This window comes from Pungitius pungitius, chromosome 4 (assembly GCF_949316345.1).
Source record: "Pungitius pungitius chromosome 4, fPunPun2.1, whole genome shotgun sequence".
NCBI classification, from domain to species: domain Eukaryota; kingdom Metazoa; phylum Chordata; class Actinopteri; order Perciformes; family Gasterosteidae; genus Pungitius; species Pungitius pungitius.
The window spans coordinates 17,479,927-17,496,940 of record NC_084903.1 but is presented as its reverse complement, the minus strand read 5'-3'; the positions used below and the strand labels follow the sequence as shown (position 1 = coordinate 17,496,940).

Below are 17,014 nucleotides of genomic sequence, written 5' to 3'. Positions count from 1 at the left end.
AGACCTGCACGTAAAGAAGATTGAGTTGGACGGGGTCTCGGGAGTCCACGTTCTGGTCGGAGTAGAAGAACTTGCGTCTGAGCAGGAGGGTCTCGTTCTCGTCCACCCCCTGCTCTCTGAACGTCCTGCTGTGGTCCAGCCAGTTCACTGACAACACAGAGTACATCCAGCATTCAGCATCAGATCATTATTTTAGATGTCAGAGTTATATGACTGTGAAAGAGATCCTATTAACTTTATTTACTCTCATACATTTGCCTAGCTACCCAGTTTACCCTGACTTAGACATTTCAGTCTTATACTGTAGGCTAGTTTTTCATTTCACAATATATCCAAAAATGTCGTCATCCGGCTTATTCAAAGAGTTTTACATAGAACATGCTAGTTTGTTTCTCAAAATGCAACGCAATTCTAAAAGGATCCATGAAATTCTGCAACCTACAGGTGTAAAAGACAAAGCATCAGGGCTGATTGTGCTGTAGATCAATCCATCAGGGCAACAAGTGTTTAACATAAGCACTGAGGCAAAATAAATGGCCGCCATCAACTTCACCAACGGGTCAAATGGGATTCCATTAAACTCACAGTCATCGTCAGTGTGCAGTTTGGCTTTCAGTTTCTCCATCTTTCTCTCGTCCCTCAGTAGCGTCCTGTCTTTCTTCAGGGTACCCATCCCGTCCTCCTTCTTCTCCTCCACCGTCTCCTGGATCAGGGAGTATTCCTCGTAGTTTGTGATGCCTGGAACCAAAAAAGGGGAAACATAAATCATCCACGATATCCCCAGAATCTGGTTGGATATGATTCGTACGATTAAAAAAAAGTATGCAAGCTCTTGTACAACAAATTCTAATGTAATGCCTAATAAACAGCAACTAACACGTGAAAAAAGTGACACCTATACAAACACTCCAAAGAGCATGGGGAAAAGTGCTGGTAAAATAAACTGGGTACCTATTCTACTGCATATGGTCACAAGCAGCTCTCCCACAGTTTTGGAGTCGTCCACCATGATGGTTTTCACGGCCCCGTCCAACATTTTGATTTTCTGGGGCCTCTGCTTCTTCTTGTATTCAAGGATGTCCTGCTCAAAGACACAACGGTAGAGAATAAAATAAATTAAAAAAAAAAAATGAAGAATTCCAGAATTGAATGTAAAAGAAAGCGAGAGAGAAAGTGAGAGTACCCGCTGAGAAAATAATCAAATGCATCCAAGTTGCGCGGAGAATATAGGCCAGAAAACCTTATTTAACGCCTGCCTATCACAGCTCGCTGCTCCCATGCAATCGAACAATGAGGAGAGATTTGGTTGAGAGCAATTGGTCACAGTCATGCCTCCTACCTGGGTTGCTTTTGGTAGATTTGAAGAAGAGAAACCATTTTAAAGCTGCAAAACCAAACTCACAGATGTACCGGGAGGAAGCGCCACACGACAGACAGGCCAAGAGCAGCAAAGGACCTTCCGCTGGCTGGGGCAAAGTACCCTTTGATGCCCCTAATTTTATTTTTATATCCAACTTTGACCTGTGATTTTATTCTCTCATTCATGAGTCATTATTTTCATACTACCAAGTTCAAAAGCTACGGTACACTGTCACATTTTTCTACATCCGTTGGGGGTGGATTAAATGGTTTAATATTTCTTTAACTTAATCCACCGCAAAGCCTCCACCTAAAAGGTCAATACTCTGTTTAAATAATAACTAAAGATCATCAAATAGTGGCTGGCCATTAGAACAATTAGATTCAACAATGACTAAATCTAAATATACATTTTTATTATTAAAAACCTTTTTAGATCCTATGGGACCATGGTAAATATCAGGCCTTTCTCACAGGAGCTTTCAAGCCCCAAAAATGTATACTCAGTAATGCCCCCGTGTGTAGGGTTAAACGGGTGGATGCATTTACCCCATTGCGCAGCATGTAGTAGTCCAACGTCCTTCCAGACTCCAGCCAGATGCCTTTTCTGGGATCTTCATCAGACAGAAACAGCCCATAGTCTGAAGCTACAACGACGAGGAGAAACATTTGCATTTCAGAGACTATTGTGATGGCAGGGAATGATGATGCAGTCAGGCGAAACAGTAATCGTGGACCCTCCCACCCCCTTATGATCACCGGGGTACACTACAGGAGGAGTAAAAAAGTACAAGCTATGACCCGTGGCGTCTCGGCAAAGTATCATTCATACACAATTGTATGAATGATGACACTGCACATAATCAGATTTCACGTAGGGCGATTTCTCACCCTGTCCGGTCTGCGCCTCGGGGACCCTCTCTCTGATGATCCTACAGGCGTCATAGACTGCCGTGGAGGGCTCAAACTGCATCGTCTTCACAACATTGCACTGGCGAATGCAGATTTTCAGCGACAGCACCACCATGTTGGCAGGCGGTGTGGGGGCGGGGACCGCAGCTACACCTGTGGAAAAATAAGGGGAAGGGAAGTTTATTGCAGGTCCAGCGGGTCCAAAACTTAAGCCCCATCATCAAACTCATGGACTGATGAAAGAGCCAGATGTTGGCGCAGACTTTTGATTTGAATATACTCAATAATAATTAGTAATAAATACTCAAATCTACATTAGCGCATTACTGATATGCTCAATAAAACAGGAAATGTCTTCTCCATTAGACACACATCTGCGCATTTTTAGTGACAAACACACATACAAGAAGTCTTACTCTTGCATGAACAATATCATTTTATGAATGCAAAGGAAGTGCAAATGTGTGCACAGTTAAGCCTTGGTTATGCTTTATAAAACAAAACGGTAGAGAACAAATGCATCACTTTTTAAAAACTGCCCATCTGCTCCTTGCTGGAGACAAAGAAAAGACGCTAAATATACTGAAAAAAAATACAGAAAATGAAAGTGTCAAATCAAGCCACAACCAAAACTGAACAGGCAACGCTCCACAATCCTTTTCAAATGAGCAGCGACAGCAACAACATTGTCAAACAATCCTCCGTACAGGTGAAGAGGATGATGATGATGATGATGATGATGGTGATGGTGATGTGCACTCAAAGGCAGCAAAGCAATTGCCGGCTTTATATATTCTTAAAGTAAGGTCACTTTTTTATGATCAAAATTTTCAGATACACATTAAAGATCAACCATCCATTATCATCAATATTCATAGTCATACCCATTTAGCAGCTTAAGAGCGGCCTTCCCCCCCCCCTCAAGATTTGAAAGAGACCAGAAATGGAGCAAAAGGCGTGGACTTAGATTCACGAATTGGCCATAAACCCAACTTCAGATAATCTCTCTGTAACTGCTGGAAGGGGAAGAAATTAAACAATTAACCAAGTTTTCCAACAAGTTCACCGACTCCATTTTTTTGCAAGATTAAACACAAAGTGAAAATACAGAGAATACATTCAGGAAGAAGGAGAATAAAGCGGGACGTCCCTAACAGAGCACCTCCTGTGTGGAAAACATGGGAACACAAGGCCTCTCTGTGCCGAGGGGTCAAAGATGAAAGGTCGGTCCAGGCCATGGCTCAAGTACACAGGCGGCCCCTCATCTGCTCCTGACCCTGACTCATACGTTCAGAATCTGGTTCCTATGTGAGATGTGTTCACACGCACAAGTGAAGGTGTTTGTCTGGAACACAAGGACCACTCTCCAGGAATTAAGTTTATATATATATATATGAATAAAATCATGTTGCTGACTAAGTGAGGCGGTGTGTGTGTGATTGACAAGAGATAATTTAGTGATCTGCAGACGTATTACAAAAGAAGTCGTGCCTTTTTTTACTAAAGCGACACCATCTGGTTTAGGGTCACATTTCTGTTCCCATCCACTTTGTGTTTGATTTGATCACAGACTGGAGCCGCGTGGTCTGGGCTGTACCTTTGGGCCTGTATTTGTTTGCCGCTGAAAATAGACCAACCACAGACATGATGAGTTATTTGTCTTTCAGAATGTAATTGCTGCAGCCTGAGTCTCGACAAGTCATGAGAATGAGCAAGCGGGCAGGAGGAGGTTGTAAAATGAGAACGAACAAGCAATGGACACACAACACGATAAACAAATATGATGAAATATTAATCAGTGGAACCAACCAACGACTCAGCAGGAGTAAGAACGGAGATATTTGTGCACGTTGAATTGCAAAAAAGGCAGAAGAAAAATATGATACGGTCAAATTCTCTTAACTTTCTCACAATTCATAGCGTCCTTTGGTGCCTCTCCATTTCACTGTAAATGTATTTGTAATGTGACACCGGCAGCTATAGAAGTTCATTTATTTTGTTGACGCGTTTTACATCACATCACATTCATCTTAAAGTCTTCCTTGATATCAATGGATTAAAAGCGCGCTATGGAGTGTCGCCATTGGGTGTTGCAGCTTAAAATGGAGCTCTAACGTCTGCATACGGTTATGCACTAAAAAAGACATTTACCAGTTCTATTGTTGTTCACATTGAAAGTCATTTTGTCAAAGAATCTTTTGCATGTTGCAAAATACAATGACAAAAATCACCACTAGTAGTTCCTTTATCCACTCACACCTTGTAGTAATATAAAAAACTTTTCAACTGAGATTAAGCCTCAAACAATAAGGAGTGCAAACAAATGCAGGTGCAGCAGTCTCTTCATCAAACCCAGATCAACACCATTCATCCCATCATAGACATTCACTTCCCTGTGAGGAGAAAGGATTTTCCCAGATGAAATGGGAACGTAAAGCCCCCAAACCAACTCTTCCTTGTGCGGGAATTTGGCTCCAGCACAACAGCAACAACAAACTCACTGGTTATTATGTATGGACCAGCTGAACAGATAACTCTTTCCATTTAAAACAAAATAAAATATATAAACTACCTTGAAAGCGCAGGACACACAGTATCTTTTAAACTAAACGCAATAAGCGCCTCCATAAAAAATAATGTGAGCTGGATGGTTACATCATAGAAAACATCAAATCTAGAATCAATCTGAACCAAAGTCGATTGTAGCTTGGAGAGATAAAAATAAAAAGTTCTGGTGCTTTTTATGGACTAGAGAGCCGATCCGGGTCAATTTAGTTAAAAAGTTGATCGAATTACATTTGCAGGAGCACATGACAGTTTGGCAGTGGACATCAAGATGGAACACAAATACCACACATTGGGTGTTCCTACTCGAGAACAGGCAGCGTGGAGGCTTCACCTCCGGCTAAGTGCTCCGTTGGTGCCGCCTCCGCGTCCCTCTCTCCAGGCTGGTGAATCCATCTGGATGCGGGCCCATCTGGTCGTCTATATGCTTTATTTACCCGCCTGCTGTATCTGACGGCACGAATCATCCACCAGGGCGCCGTCCGTCTGCGGCTTCGTCCGTCTACTTTACTCTCGTACCTGTCAGCTCTGCTCCGCGCCATCTGCTCTCTTAAAGATGATGGTTATGCGACAAATGTTATTCTTGTATATATTCTTACATTTTGTCTTTTAACCTGAAGCCCTTTCAGTTAAGGTGTAATAAAATGCGGTTTATAAATAAAGCTGCCGTTACCGTCAATGCCAGTCATCAGTCAGATGACAAATCAAGGTCATTTATCTCAGACTTCAACACAAGTGAACCCTTTGAAGTAGAAGAATAGGAGCTGCCGATCTTACACACTGAACCACTGATGCGTGGAAAATTAACACACGCGCGCACGGAGAACCCACAAGTCTATAATCATTTATAAGCTTTTCCCTCCCACAATAATACATAAGCACAAAGAAACTCTCTCTCTCCTGACTTTAAAGTAAACCCGCTCCACCTACACGCCTTTGATCTACTGCTCGCTCACATAACAATACGATACGCACCACTCAGAAGGAAGCAACATTTCTCCCGTGGTCTACACTTAACTCAATGGCCTTTTGTCAAATCATTTATAGGGATTTTAAGGTGTATTTGATTTTGCAAAAACCTATCGCCCCATCAGCCTCTGATAAACCTTGTGTTATGTGGAACTCAGCAGAATCCCTGAAAACAACAAGCCCAATCCCTGGTAAACATCATCAACGTGCAGGTGAAGGTTTCTGGGCGACTATCCCCACGTTGTGCATTCTGTGTGCGGCAGCAGGGGGGGGGGGGCGGGGTCGCAACTCTGCACCTCGACTGGCGGGCACAAATGCACAAATCGTTACCTCCCACTGGACGGCCCAAATAGCGATGATGAAGAGTCAGCTGCTTTCATGCTGCCTTGTATCATATTGATCCCACAACAAAAAAAGAGGCTCACATTGTAGTTGTACATCTACCTGCCAAACACATTGTGGTGGGGAATTGAAACCACAGATGGGCTTGGGGCAGAAAAAAAAACGTAAAACCTATGAACCGTGCATGTGTAATTTTGAAGAAAAAAAAAAAAGGTTTGACAGGCAGATTCATTGCAATGGATTGAGACATTGCACCAGTTTGTCAAGTATTGACGGATTTCAAGCAATGTGAGACAGATGCAGTAAATGCAGACATCACACCAGAGGAGGAAGGAGGCCGCACACACAGAACAGCAACGATCGATGGATCGGTTACATTTTGCCTCGTTGAGAGTTCATTTGCCAAACAGACGACGACTCATGAGATAAAAAAAAAAAAAAAGAGCAGAAAATGAGACAGAGCCGTGGAACATGTAGCTATTGTTCAAGGGATCAATGACGCAGAGCCGCGCCTGCTGGGAATGCTCAGACCCTATTACAGTAACGCGGCCTCTAATCCAATAATAGAACAGCCCACTAGTGAGACAGGCCAATCCAGGAGGAGCCCTGGACCTTAGAATCTATCAAATATTCTGCCAGAGCATATCAGTGGCCTAGTTCCAACACCGGGTCCAAACTCAACAGTAACAAGCGACGTAATTAGTCCATCTGCTTTACTTTGGTTGAACAATGATTAGCTTTTCATGCTGCAGCCTACGTGAAGAATCTGCTCTGGAAATCAGCCCTCCTGTATTCCCCTTTAAGAAGAAAAAAAATACAGTATCAAAATAGAGACATTTAGCTGTAGATGTTACCATACGCGCTAAAATATAGCAACTTTTTGTATCAAACCGCATTTTCCGATTTATGCTTAAAAGCACATCGTTCCTGACCAAAAGCGGTGCCACAATACGACACCGCACAATCCAACCGGAGCCTACGACAGCAGCAGCACATCAAGCGTGTCCTCGGGGGAGGCAGACGGGGTCAATGGATGAAGGAACGCCATCCGACTGCAGAGAAACCGCCATCTCACGGAGCCGTCACCCGCACAGAGCGCTGCACACTGTAACACAAGCTAAATCTAAATGATTCCTGGCCAATTTGCATGTTTCACACAAGTGAGCAAAAGCAGAAATGTCATCACTGCAACGGCAGACTTTGACGCCGGAAACGACAACCCTCGATACCAGATATTCTCAGCCATGTTCTGTCTGGCAAAACGCTTCAGACGATCCGTGTTGACACGAGAAACAAGTAAAATGGTGTTAATTACTTATTTGATGAAATAAGACCAAAAAAAAGAAAACACGTTGAAAGATGCATGTTCAAAACACCGTCACCGGATGAGAATGAATTAGTTGCACACGTGTTCCTGTGCAAACGTTTACTTACACAATTTGTAATAAGTCACTATACTTTATACTCCATTGGCCCTTCATGTGGTGAACCATCTCTAGTCCATGTCGTATACGCTTCAAGCTTCTTGACTTATTTCACGATGAATTAATGTAGAGCAGCAACATGTTCGTCATGAACATCAACGATCATCATAAACTACACCACATTTTTATCACCACTGTCTTGATTTCCATCCACACGCTGTGCACACAGTGTGAACAACACATCAGAGATTCTCCCCAAGTGGAAATGATCTAAAGCATTCAGTCTTATTCTGAACTGTGATGGCTCACTTGTGACTGAGATTCCTCAGCAGAAAGCCAGCGGAGCGGCGGGGCCAGAAGGGGAGGAGCACGCTGGGTAAAAAATAAAAATAAATAAATAAATAAATAAAATCGCCCAAGCCTTTAGGCTGACCGAATATGTCAAATATCAAAAAACTAATACTACTCACATTTTTAAGATACGTTGATTTACTAATTTACTGTTACCATCGAAAGGAGAAACGTGCTGATCGTTAAGGAGAAATTATACGGGCTCAGCCTCACTCAGCCAGTGACATGGTTTTATTAACGGCTTGTTGGGAGCGAGCGGGAGGAAGGGGCGTGGTGGCAGAAATGTGTCCTCCAGTCAAATTTCTATCCATTTCCTAAATTGGCTCGAGCACCAAGTCAGGTAGCACAATAAAATAATTAAAATCCTGAATACAGTAAAAACAACCTTTTACTTTGATGCCAGAAGGAATAAAATATGTGCGGCTAAAAACTCCACACTCGTAGTCAATGACTTCACCATGAGCCACATGTGAGGAATCAGCCTGTTAGCGTAATCAGCCACCTGGTCAGTGGTGGTGTTGCCAGGTGACTCACAGCATACCTCCTGAGTGACAGACACTACATGGCTGCCTTGTGATTTTAAATATGTGTGTGTGTGTGTGTGTGTGTGTGTGTGAGAGAGAGAGAGAGTGTGAGTGCGAGAGCCAGAGCGAGCGAGAGAGAGAGAGAGGCAAATCTTTCATGCGGGCAGGTGAAGCCTCTCTGTCGGCAGCAGGTGTCACGTTTCATGCAGAGGAGCGGAGAGGCACACAGTAGCCTCAGCGCTCCCACAAATCAAACAGAGCTTGTTGGTGAGACCTCATCGAACCTTTAAAAAAAAAAAAGTATAGTTTTGATCCGTAACTTTGGTTGCTATGCTTCCAAAACCTAAACTACGGTTGCCATTATTTTGAGTAAAGAAGCATTAACAAGTCTGCTTAGAAATGAAAGTGGCGCATATAATGATCATAATAATGAACTAACCAAATACATTGTTTATGGTTTGTGTTTTACCATCAATTTTCCTGTTTGCAGTCGCTGTTTATCTACATTAAAGTGGTTGAAACTGCTAAAAGGACCATAGCCTTACTCGCAAGACCCCAAACTGTAGTCTATTACAATGGGAGGATTATTGTTATTACCAGAAAAAAAGAAATGTTGCTGCAAAACAGCTCCGTTGTTTTCCAAGCAAAGTGAAACCATTCAAGGGATGGAACGGCGATCAATTCAGTGTCCGTTTCACCAGAGGGAATCGACCTGGGATCTGAAGCCAAACCACAGCCGCCCCCATCTTTTGGCACAAACAGTATATCAACTACGGATTGGTACTTCCAAACCGTTAGGACACTACGCATTTATGAGCCACCACTCAAGGGGTAATCTTGTATTACAACCCACTCCCACGTTTCAGTCCTCCTTTAAAAAAAAAAAAAAAGGCTACAGCTATTGTTTTCCATTTAGAGTGTAGATGCAGCCTTTAGCAGTGCTCCGACTACTCTCCCGCCACTTGAGGTTGTGCTCAGAAATCGGTTGCCATGGATACAGAGGCTGGTTGTGTCCTGACTTATAACTGATCGGTTACAAAGCTTCAAACAGAAAACCAGAGTTTAGTTTTAATTGATACATTTGTGGAGGAAAGCTTTTGCTTGCTGTTAATGTAAAGCTTAAATCCAGCAGTGTCCATTGTTCTTGTGTGGTAACAGAAAGTAGCTGAGGCTGTATTCAGACTATCCGCATCATTTATTTGTTTCAAACTCACTTGTTGCACATGATGAGTATATATATATATATATATATATATATATATATATATATATATATATATATATATATATATATATATATATATATATGCAATGACACGGTGAGGAGCTACATATTGAGCGCAAATAACAAACAGGCATCTATCAAGTAACACAAACTTTGCAAGAGCGATCCAAAAATCTGTTCAAAAGTTAATCGTTCCACACAACACCCTTTCTTGTGTTTACAGGACATCGCAAAAAAAATACATTACAGAGTTAGTTTGATGACTAAAAGACTATTCTCCCTTGCATTGCTATTAAAACAGCTCAGAATTTAGCTTAATGCTAAAATGCCGTGTTTTTTTTACTTTTAAAAGATACCTACTGCTTCACATACTAGCCAGACAGATCCTTCAGCATCACTAGCATGCGTTTTTGTGTTTTTGCATCTTGTATTGTTGCCGTTGGTGAGGTTAACTTCGCACATGTGACTTGTGGCATTTTAGTCCCTCAGGAAACCTTGAAGTTTCACGGGCAAGCCATTAGGAGATGGGAAATCCATAAAATGTGTCATGTACTAAAGAGCCACATAAACTATTTGCTTTGGTGTGTATTTAACGGTTATTACGGGACTTTAGTGGGGTAGTTAAAAGGCCAGGATTAATTCTGGTTGTCAGACCAAGATTTCGACTTCCCTTAATCATAACAACCACATTCTGTGGTAAAAAAAAAAGACAGGGGCAGGATTCAGATGGTCATTAGTTGGAGTCGCCGTTAATACATTGTAATGTTGCAGAAATATGAAACATGGCCGTATGAATGTAGGTCATAAAGGAATAAGGAAATGACTGTGGTTCGATCAATATCTGGTACATAGTGGCCCATCCTACAATGATGCAAGCAATCTCCGTCTGTCGGTGTGGGAAGCAAAGCTTGACAAATGTCCACCTCATCTTCCTCACACTTCTCCAAGGGAGAGTCATTAAAAAGTCGGATATTATACCCAATACGTTCAATACTATTAAACTGTTTTGTCTTGCTGACTTATAATAATTGACCCTCAGCTAAATTCCCCACACTAACTAAATCAGTGGTTTACTTTGGATTGCAGCGATAGCAAATAATACACCTAGTCTCTAGTCATTTATTGAAAAATCCCAAAAGGGGAGCCAATATTGAAATGACACAAATAGGTTTCTGCAAATGGGACGGCCATCCTGTCCGAAAAAAGAAAAAAAGATTTGCCTGAGACATCCCCAGCCAACTGCTGCGGGGGCAATGGCCTCAGCCCCCAGCCCCCCCCCCCCTCACTAGGAGACATGATTACCAGCAAAATGTCTGTCAGAGGAAGGAATGCAGTGATGGTGCGGAGGAGTCAGAGTGTAAGTGGTGGTCGGGAGCGAGTCATGCTCCAAGCTCGGCAAGAGGCACCGAGACCAGTTCCTCGTGAAATGAACTAAGCGGCGGCTTGAACTGAATCCGTCACATCGCAGCCACAAGGCTCACTTTTTGAGCAATCACTGATCGTCCACATCCAGAGCATCTGGACAGCACAGCTTGTTTGCCTCTCGGACACTAAACAGTCAGCACAGAGAGCTGACCAACAGACCCAGTTGTCACGGGTTCTGATAAACAGACCTTTATTAACTGCAGGTACCAACGCTGACAAATGGAGTGTTGTCGCGACAACATCTGGTCATACTGTCACGCTTTTAGCAGGTCATTTCTTATGAATAGAGTGCTTCAAGTTGCCACTCAGCACCCTTCCGCTCAACATACTGACGGCGCCGCTTGTATGAAGCATTTTGAATATTGCCGGTTAAGACCACATGATATTCGATGACTAAAATGTGCAATCTGTACTACCGACAGTTCTCCTCCTCTTGCAGCCTCCTTCGAGTTAGAATCTGGGCGCAGTCCCAGTCTGCAGAGAATTACTGCAGAGTCAATCCTTGTGGAGCCAGTGTAGTCCACTGGCCGGGCTCCAGGGGACTACACTGTGAGAAACATCTAAACAGCTATCTTCAGCGGCGACATTTTTCTCCTTAGAAGAGAACATGGCCTTAAAATTTAGCTCCACTTAAATTAATTAATTGTACAGAGCCTTTTAAGTTGGCAAGAAAGCAGCCCGACGGTACAGGACAACCTAGAAATAAAATACCCAATTACACCAGTACCATGCTGGGTTGTTTAAAATGTAATAAACCTACTGACATTGTAATTATACTTGCCATAACTAGATAAACAAACATGTGCCAGTTCCAATTAAATGTTCTATTCAGCTTGGCTGAGGAAATAAACCAATTGTGATGCCTGCAACAATTATAGAAGAGATATACATTGTTGTATTAGTAACAAAATAAGGTTTGCAGCTGCCCAATACACAGCAGAGCTCTTAGTCATTTAGAAGGGAAAAATATAAAAAAATAAAGTGAGGCATATATAGTACGAGTGAAAGAAAAAAGAAATTTATCGACCAAACATTTTTGCTAAAGCATGCTTTTACAACCAAGAATGATAAAATAATATCAAAACACATGCTGTAGGACACTGGTTGGTTTTGGGCGAGTTTGTCTTCCAGACCGGTTGCAGCAAAGTAGGATCCCATCCAAATCAATGGGTAAAATAAAGGAGCCTTTTTCACACTACAACAAATAAACCAAAGGATCACAATTCTACTACTTCCAAAAAACAAACTAACCCGTCGCCTGTATTGTATTTTAGCTTTGGACTCAACACACATCTCATTAAGTTGTGATCTGGCATTTTCGTTGAGGCACGGCATGAGACAAATCAACATTTGAGCTCATTATTCTTTGGATTACTAAAATGCACAGACACTGTTAACCTTGTTGGAGAGCATGGTTACAGGGAGAGGCTGCCCACCAGATGCTGTTACTCTAATTGCCCTCTGGAAGCAGCTCACTGAGCCAAGTTGAAAATGTACATTGTAGTATATACCGTGTTATGGAGTTTTACAAATTCCTTTGAAATCCAATGCACCTGCTTTTAAAACCCGACAACTCGAGTACAGCAGTGTGTTACGGCACCTAATTAATGTAACGCAAGTACCAGGATGTGTGTATAAGAAGCTCTTAATGAGATGAGCCACAGCAACATAGCATCACTTTGTTCTATAAAAGGAGGCAGATTGGAAGAATTAATGAGCTCCAACTGTCAGTCAACACGTAATATTTAAAGTGCATTGTTGCCATTACAATTAATCAAACGCGCGCTGTAATTTAGTTTAGTAAATAGCCAAGTTTCACCTTTTGAGCTACTTCTCTCATATGCAAGTGGTGCCACACACACACACACACACACACACACACACACACACACACACACACACACACACACACACACCCCTTACCTTATTGCTGAAGAAAGTTGCAGCCTTGGATGTCTGCTGATCGTCACAGCTGAAAAGACAAAATGGTGGACTTGTATGAGACAAGTGTACAAAATAAAAAATAAAAAACACATCTAGTTTACACAGAAACGATGACTTCAGTGTCTCACAGAAGGACACGGCGAGACGAGGTGCCATCAAACCAATGTCGTATGAATAAGGGACAACCCGCTCATCTCCTGAGCCAAAGCCGCTCACAAATAAAGCTCAGTAAGAAAACACATGATTGTAAAGTTACGATTTAATACGATTATGTTGCTGGATGAATAATCCAATACACACTGCGTGGAGCATTTCTAACTTGTTATCGGTGAACTGAGTGAATCAGGTGCTCTACTTGGTGAGTGCAAAGGCAAATATACACCATTGTTATTCAAGGCCGCTTTTCTTTTCTTTTTTTGGTCAATGAAAAAGGTCTTTTGCACTCCAGGTGCGGCCGCTTTCAAAAAACAATAGTCAAATCATTTTAACTTAAAAGAAAAAAAACGCACTGTAATCATTTAACACACAAGCATTTAACGATGTTTAGCAGCGACACGGAGCTTTGACGGAGAACTTTGACCGCAAGGGTTCGACTCCCCAATGACTGACAGCTGTGGCTCGTTATGCTAACGAGCTGCGAGCTAGCTACAGGTCTGTAATCGGCTCGCTTTCATGGAGAAAGATGCCGCCACAGCAGCCCCGCCTCTCCCCCTCGGTTTTATTTTGAAAACATGAAATATCACATAACACAAGTGGCAAATTCTGTCTCGACAATCCCAAGCTGTTGAGAGATGAACAACGTTATACATCAGTGAGGGGCGCAGTCCCAGTCCCAGGGCACATGCACCAACTCAACTTGATGGAACGCAGCCTCCACTCACTCAGTAGTTCCACCTGTGCTTCTCCTCATTGAACAAGCCCAAATGGCTCTCGTGAGAAGCGGACGTCGAATAGACGGTCACCAAATAATCCTTTCACGTGTTATTTGTTAAGACCTTTTTAGTGTGTTTTAGCAGTTCAAAAACACAATCACAATCTTTAAAATAGTAATTTGGTTTCGATCATCCAGTCCTCCAAATCTAGCTCACCATCTTCTACTTGCATGAAGACAGTCCATTTGACCTTGTATGCAATAAAACAACAGCAAGTGTGCAACACGTGCAGTGACGATGGCGCGGACAAAGAAGACAGTTTCCTATATGTGGTATTTTACTATAGTTTCTTAACTGAAATAATCCATTGAAATACTCGTAGAATATGTCCCAATATGTGGCGTGGGTTATTGTCACTGTCCAGGCTGCATGATGCTCTGGTTGCAGCGACTCGTCCGACTGGAGAGTGACGTGAACGATTCTGAACAAATCGAAACGGATCGAACAACAAATAGGAGAGGAACCTCCGCTCCAAAGAGCTGAAAATAATGTGACAGAGGAGATATGCAAAGCGTTTTGCCTCAAAGTAAATACATTTGAGCAGTCACATAAAAAAAAAAATAAACAGGCCTAAAGGGAAAGAAACCTTATCTCTATTACTTAAAGAGAGATTTGCATTCCTATAATTATCTTCTCAGAGCCTGAGGGACATTGCTTTGAGGAGAAATTCAGAATTCTTTTAAGAAAAAAAAAAACAACTAACCATCGGCGTGAGACATCTAACACCATTAGTTACTTTAAGAAAACAGAATAAACCTTCACTTTATCTTGCTAGATTAACTCTTGTGAAATATGTAATCGCCAAAAAAAAAAAAAAAAAGAAATAAACTGTCAGGAAGCCATCTTGGTGGAAAGACTGAATGAGAGGGAGAACTCCTCGGGGGTTTCCAGAGGTGGAACACAGGGGCACACCGCCACCGACCAATCTTAAGGAGAACAATATGCCGCTGGGGGCTTCGTTGTTCCGGCCGTCCTGTAGTTTCATTAATCACAAACCGCAGAGGAGGACCGGGTTGGGGACAAGGTCAGACAATGTGGTGCCAGCCTGAGAAACAACTCGCGCCAGCCCCCCCCCCGAAAAATAAGGCTTTAATAAAGCTGCACACCGTGACTTCTCTGCACCTCGCACATCAACACAGCTGGATTTCACACAGGTCAAAGTGGCGGCTTCGGTTATGGGGCAAAGCAGAGTGCGTGTGTGTATATACTTCTGAGGAAGTGAGTCGTGCGCAGGAGAATAAAACAAAGCTTAGCCAGAAAAGATAAAATAGTGTGAAAATTGCTAAATTGTTCTTCAAGATGGATCTAAGTTCTCAGGCTAAAAAGGACAGCTTACTGGACAATGAATGAAGGACGGCCCGCTCTACCTCCTCCGCATTAATGAAGCCCTGATCTATCCAATGCCACGTCTCGTCTAAACCGCAGCAAGGACAGAAAAATTCCTCTTTTAAAACGGGATGCGGGTGTAAAATTTGAGGAGCAGTGACAAAAATAAGGACAACAAAGCCAGGATGATGCTCCCGCTGCTTTCCAATTTCTTTTTATCCAAGGAATGAAGAGCCCCTTAATGGAGGCCAATATCACAGCTCAGCGCTGCAATGCAAGCGGACCGGAGCCCACGTACTAATCGTCCCGACATTCTCACAGCAGAGCCAGCTATGCAATTAGCTAAATGGATCCATGGGATCTGAGGTTAATACATATAGGGGAGGGGAGGGGGAGGTTCTTGTGTGGTGGGGGACTCGTTACCCGTCGGCCTCTCAGCGGGAGGCCACCTGTCTAGAATTGCACTCATCATATTGAGCTTATTAGCTTCTGCAATTTGGCTTAACAAAAGAGTAGAGAGAGAGAGAGAGAGAGAGAGAGAAAAGGCACCGAGGCAACACGACAGAATTAATGTGCAATGCACCCGGACAAAATGCTGATTAAAAGTTAGCAAGCCTTCCTATTTTATACCATGTGGGTGACGCAGATAACCATTCAGTCCAAATATCGGTTTCACTAAAGGTCACAGAGGGAGAAAGCTACTGACACCAGTTTTCAGCCCAGCGCTCAATAACAAGCTTTTTAAACTCCGTCTTTATAAACACAAACCATCTGCTCTGGCTGAGGTTTGCTTGCATATTGGTAAAGGAATAGCACTTTAACAGCAATTCACACGGTGGGGAGTCCTGCGATATGCCACCATACCATCATTCAGAAGGAGGATCTCCTCTCCAAAAGGAAATCCAAAACAACTTTCATCAACATTTAAAAAAAAAAAAGAAGAGGATTTTCAGGTACATTTAATCAATACCTTATGGCTGCTATAGTGGAAAAAGGAATGGTAAAATATTCCTCAGCATCAACCAATGTTTTATGTAGGTTTTGATATTTCCATCTGTGGGATTCCTGCTGCCACTCAGATTCAAGTTGGTAGTTTGAGCCGCCGAAAGCAGAATGATTTGCAAAGGTCAATAGCAACTTATCTTCCCAGAAGCGATGTCCTGGACACTTTATTATTTCTCATAGATCATGTCTCCAACACCACCACATATAATTTGAACTATTTTCAGAGAAGAAATGAGTCCATGTACACTCCATGCATCGGTTTGTGGCCACTAAATGACCGCAATCCACTTACCCGCCCAATGGAGCGTCCCCAATCAAGTATCAAAACGACTTTGCCATTCGGTTTAAGATGGTATCGCGCAGACATTGATGTTATCAAGGAGAGGATTCGTTGCAGAATAATTATCCGAAAAAATGGATAAAATGATTCACAGGAAAACATTGGACGATTACGTAAAGTATTGAAAGGGGCAACGATAGTTGTCGGGTTATATTTTGGATCATCGACTAATCAACGAATCATCGCATGCACACTTACAATATTAATGTTCCCGTTTGTCTTGACTGTATAACTAGAGTAAATATTCCCTGAACCTCAATCCCTTTTTGGGGTTTGGATTATCTTTCATGGAGTTATTTTTTCCCCTTTTCTGGGGGGGGGGGTTAAGGGCATCTGGAGAACAGCTGTTGATTTGAAATCACACACGAGCA

At 42.5% G+C, this 17,014-nt stretch overlaps 1 protein-coding gene across 2 annotated transcripts in view; it reads right to left on the bottom strand.

Moving 5' to 3' along the window:
- The window catches only part of tln2a (talin 2a), a 66,777-nt gene that overhangs the window by 35,944 nt on the left and 13,819 nt on the right, over positions 1–17,014 (bottom strand). For both annotated transcript variants that reach the window (XM_037489335.2, XM_062561819.1), the window contains exons 2-7: positions 13,020–13,068; positions 2,251–2,424; positions 1,909–2,006; positions 952–1,081; positions 586–738; positions 5–147 (exon numbers count right to left, since the gene is read on the bottom strand). In XM_037489335.2, coding sequence (XP_037345232.2) covers positions 5–147; positions 586–738; positions 952–1,081; positions 1,909–2,006; positions 2,251–2,386 — 660 coding nt within the window. In that variant the 5' untranslated portion in view covers positions 2,387–2,424; positions 13,020–13,068. The remainder of the gene's footprint in view (positions 1–4; positions 148–585; positions 739–951; positions 1,082–1,908; positions 2,007–2,250; positions 2,425–13,019; positions 13,069–17,014) is intronic.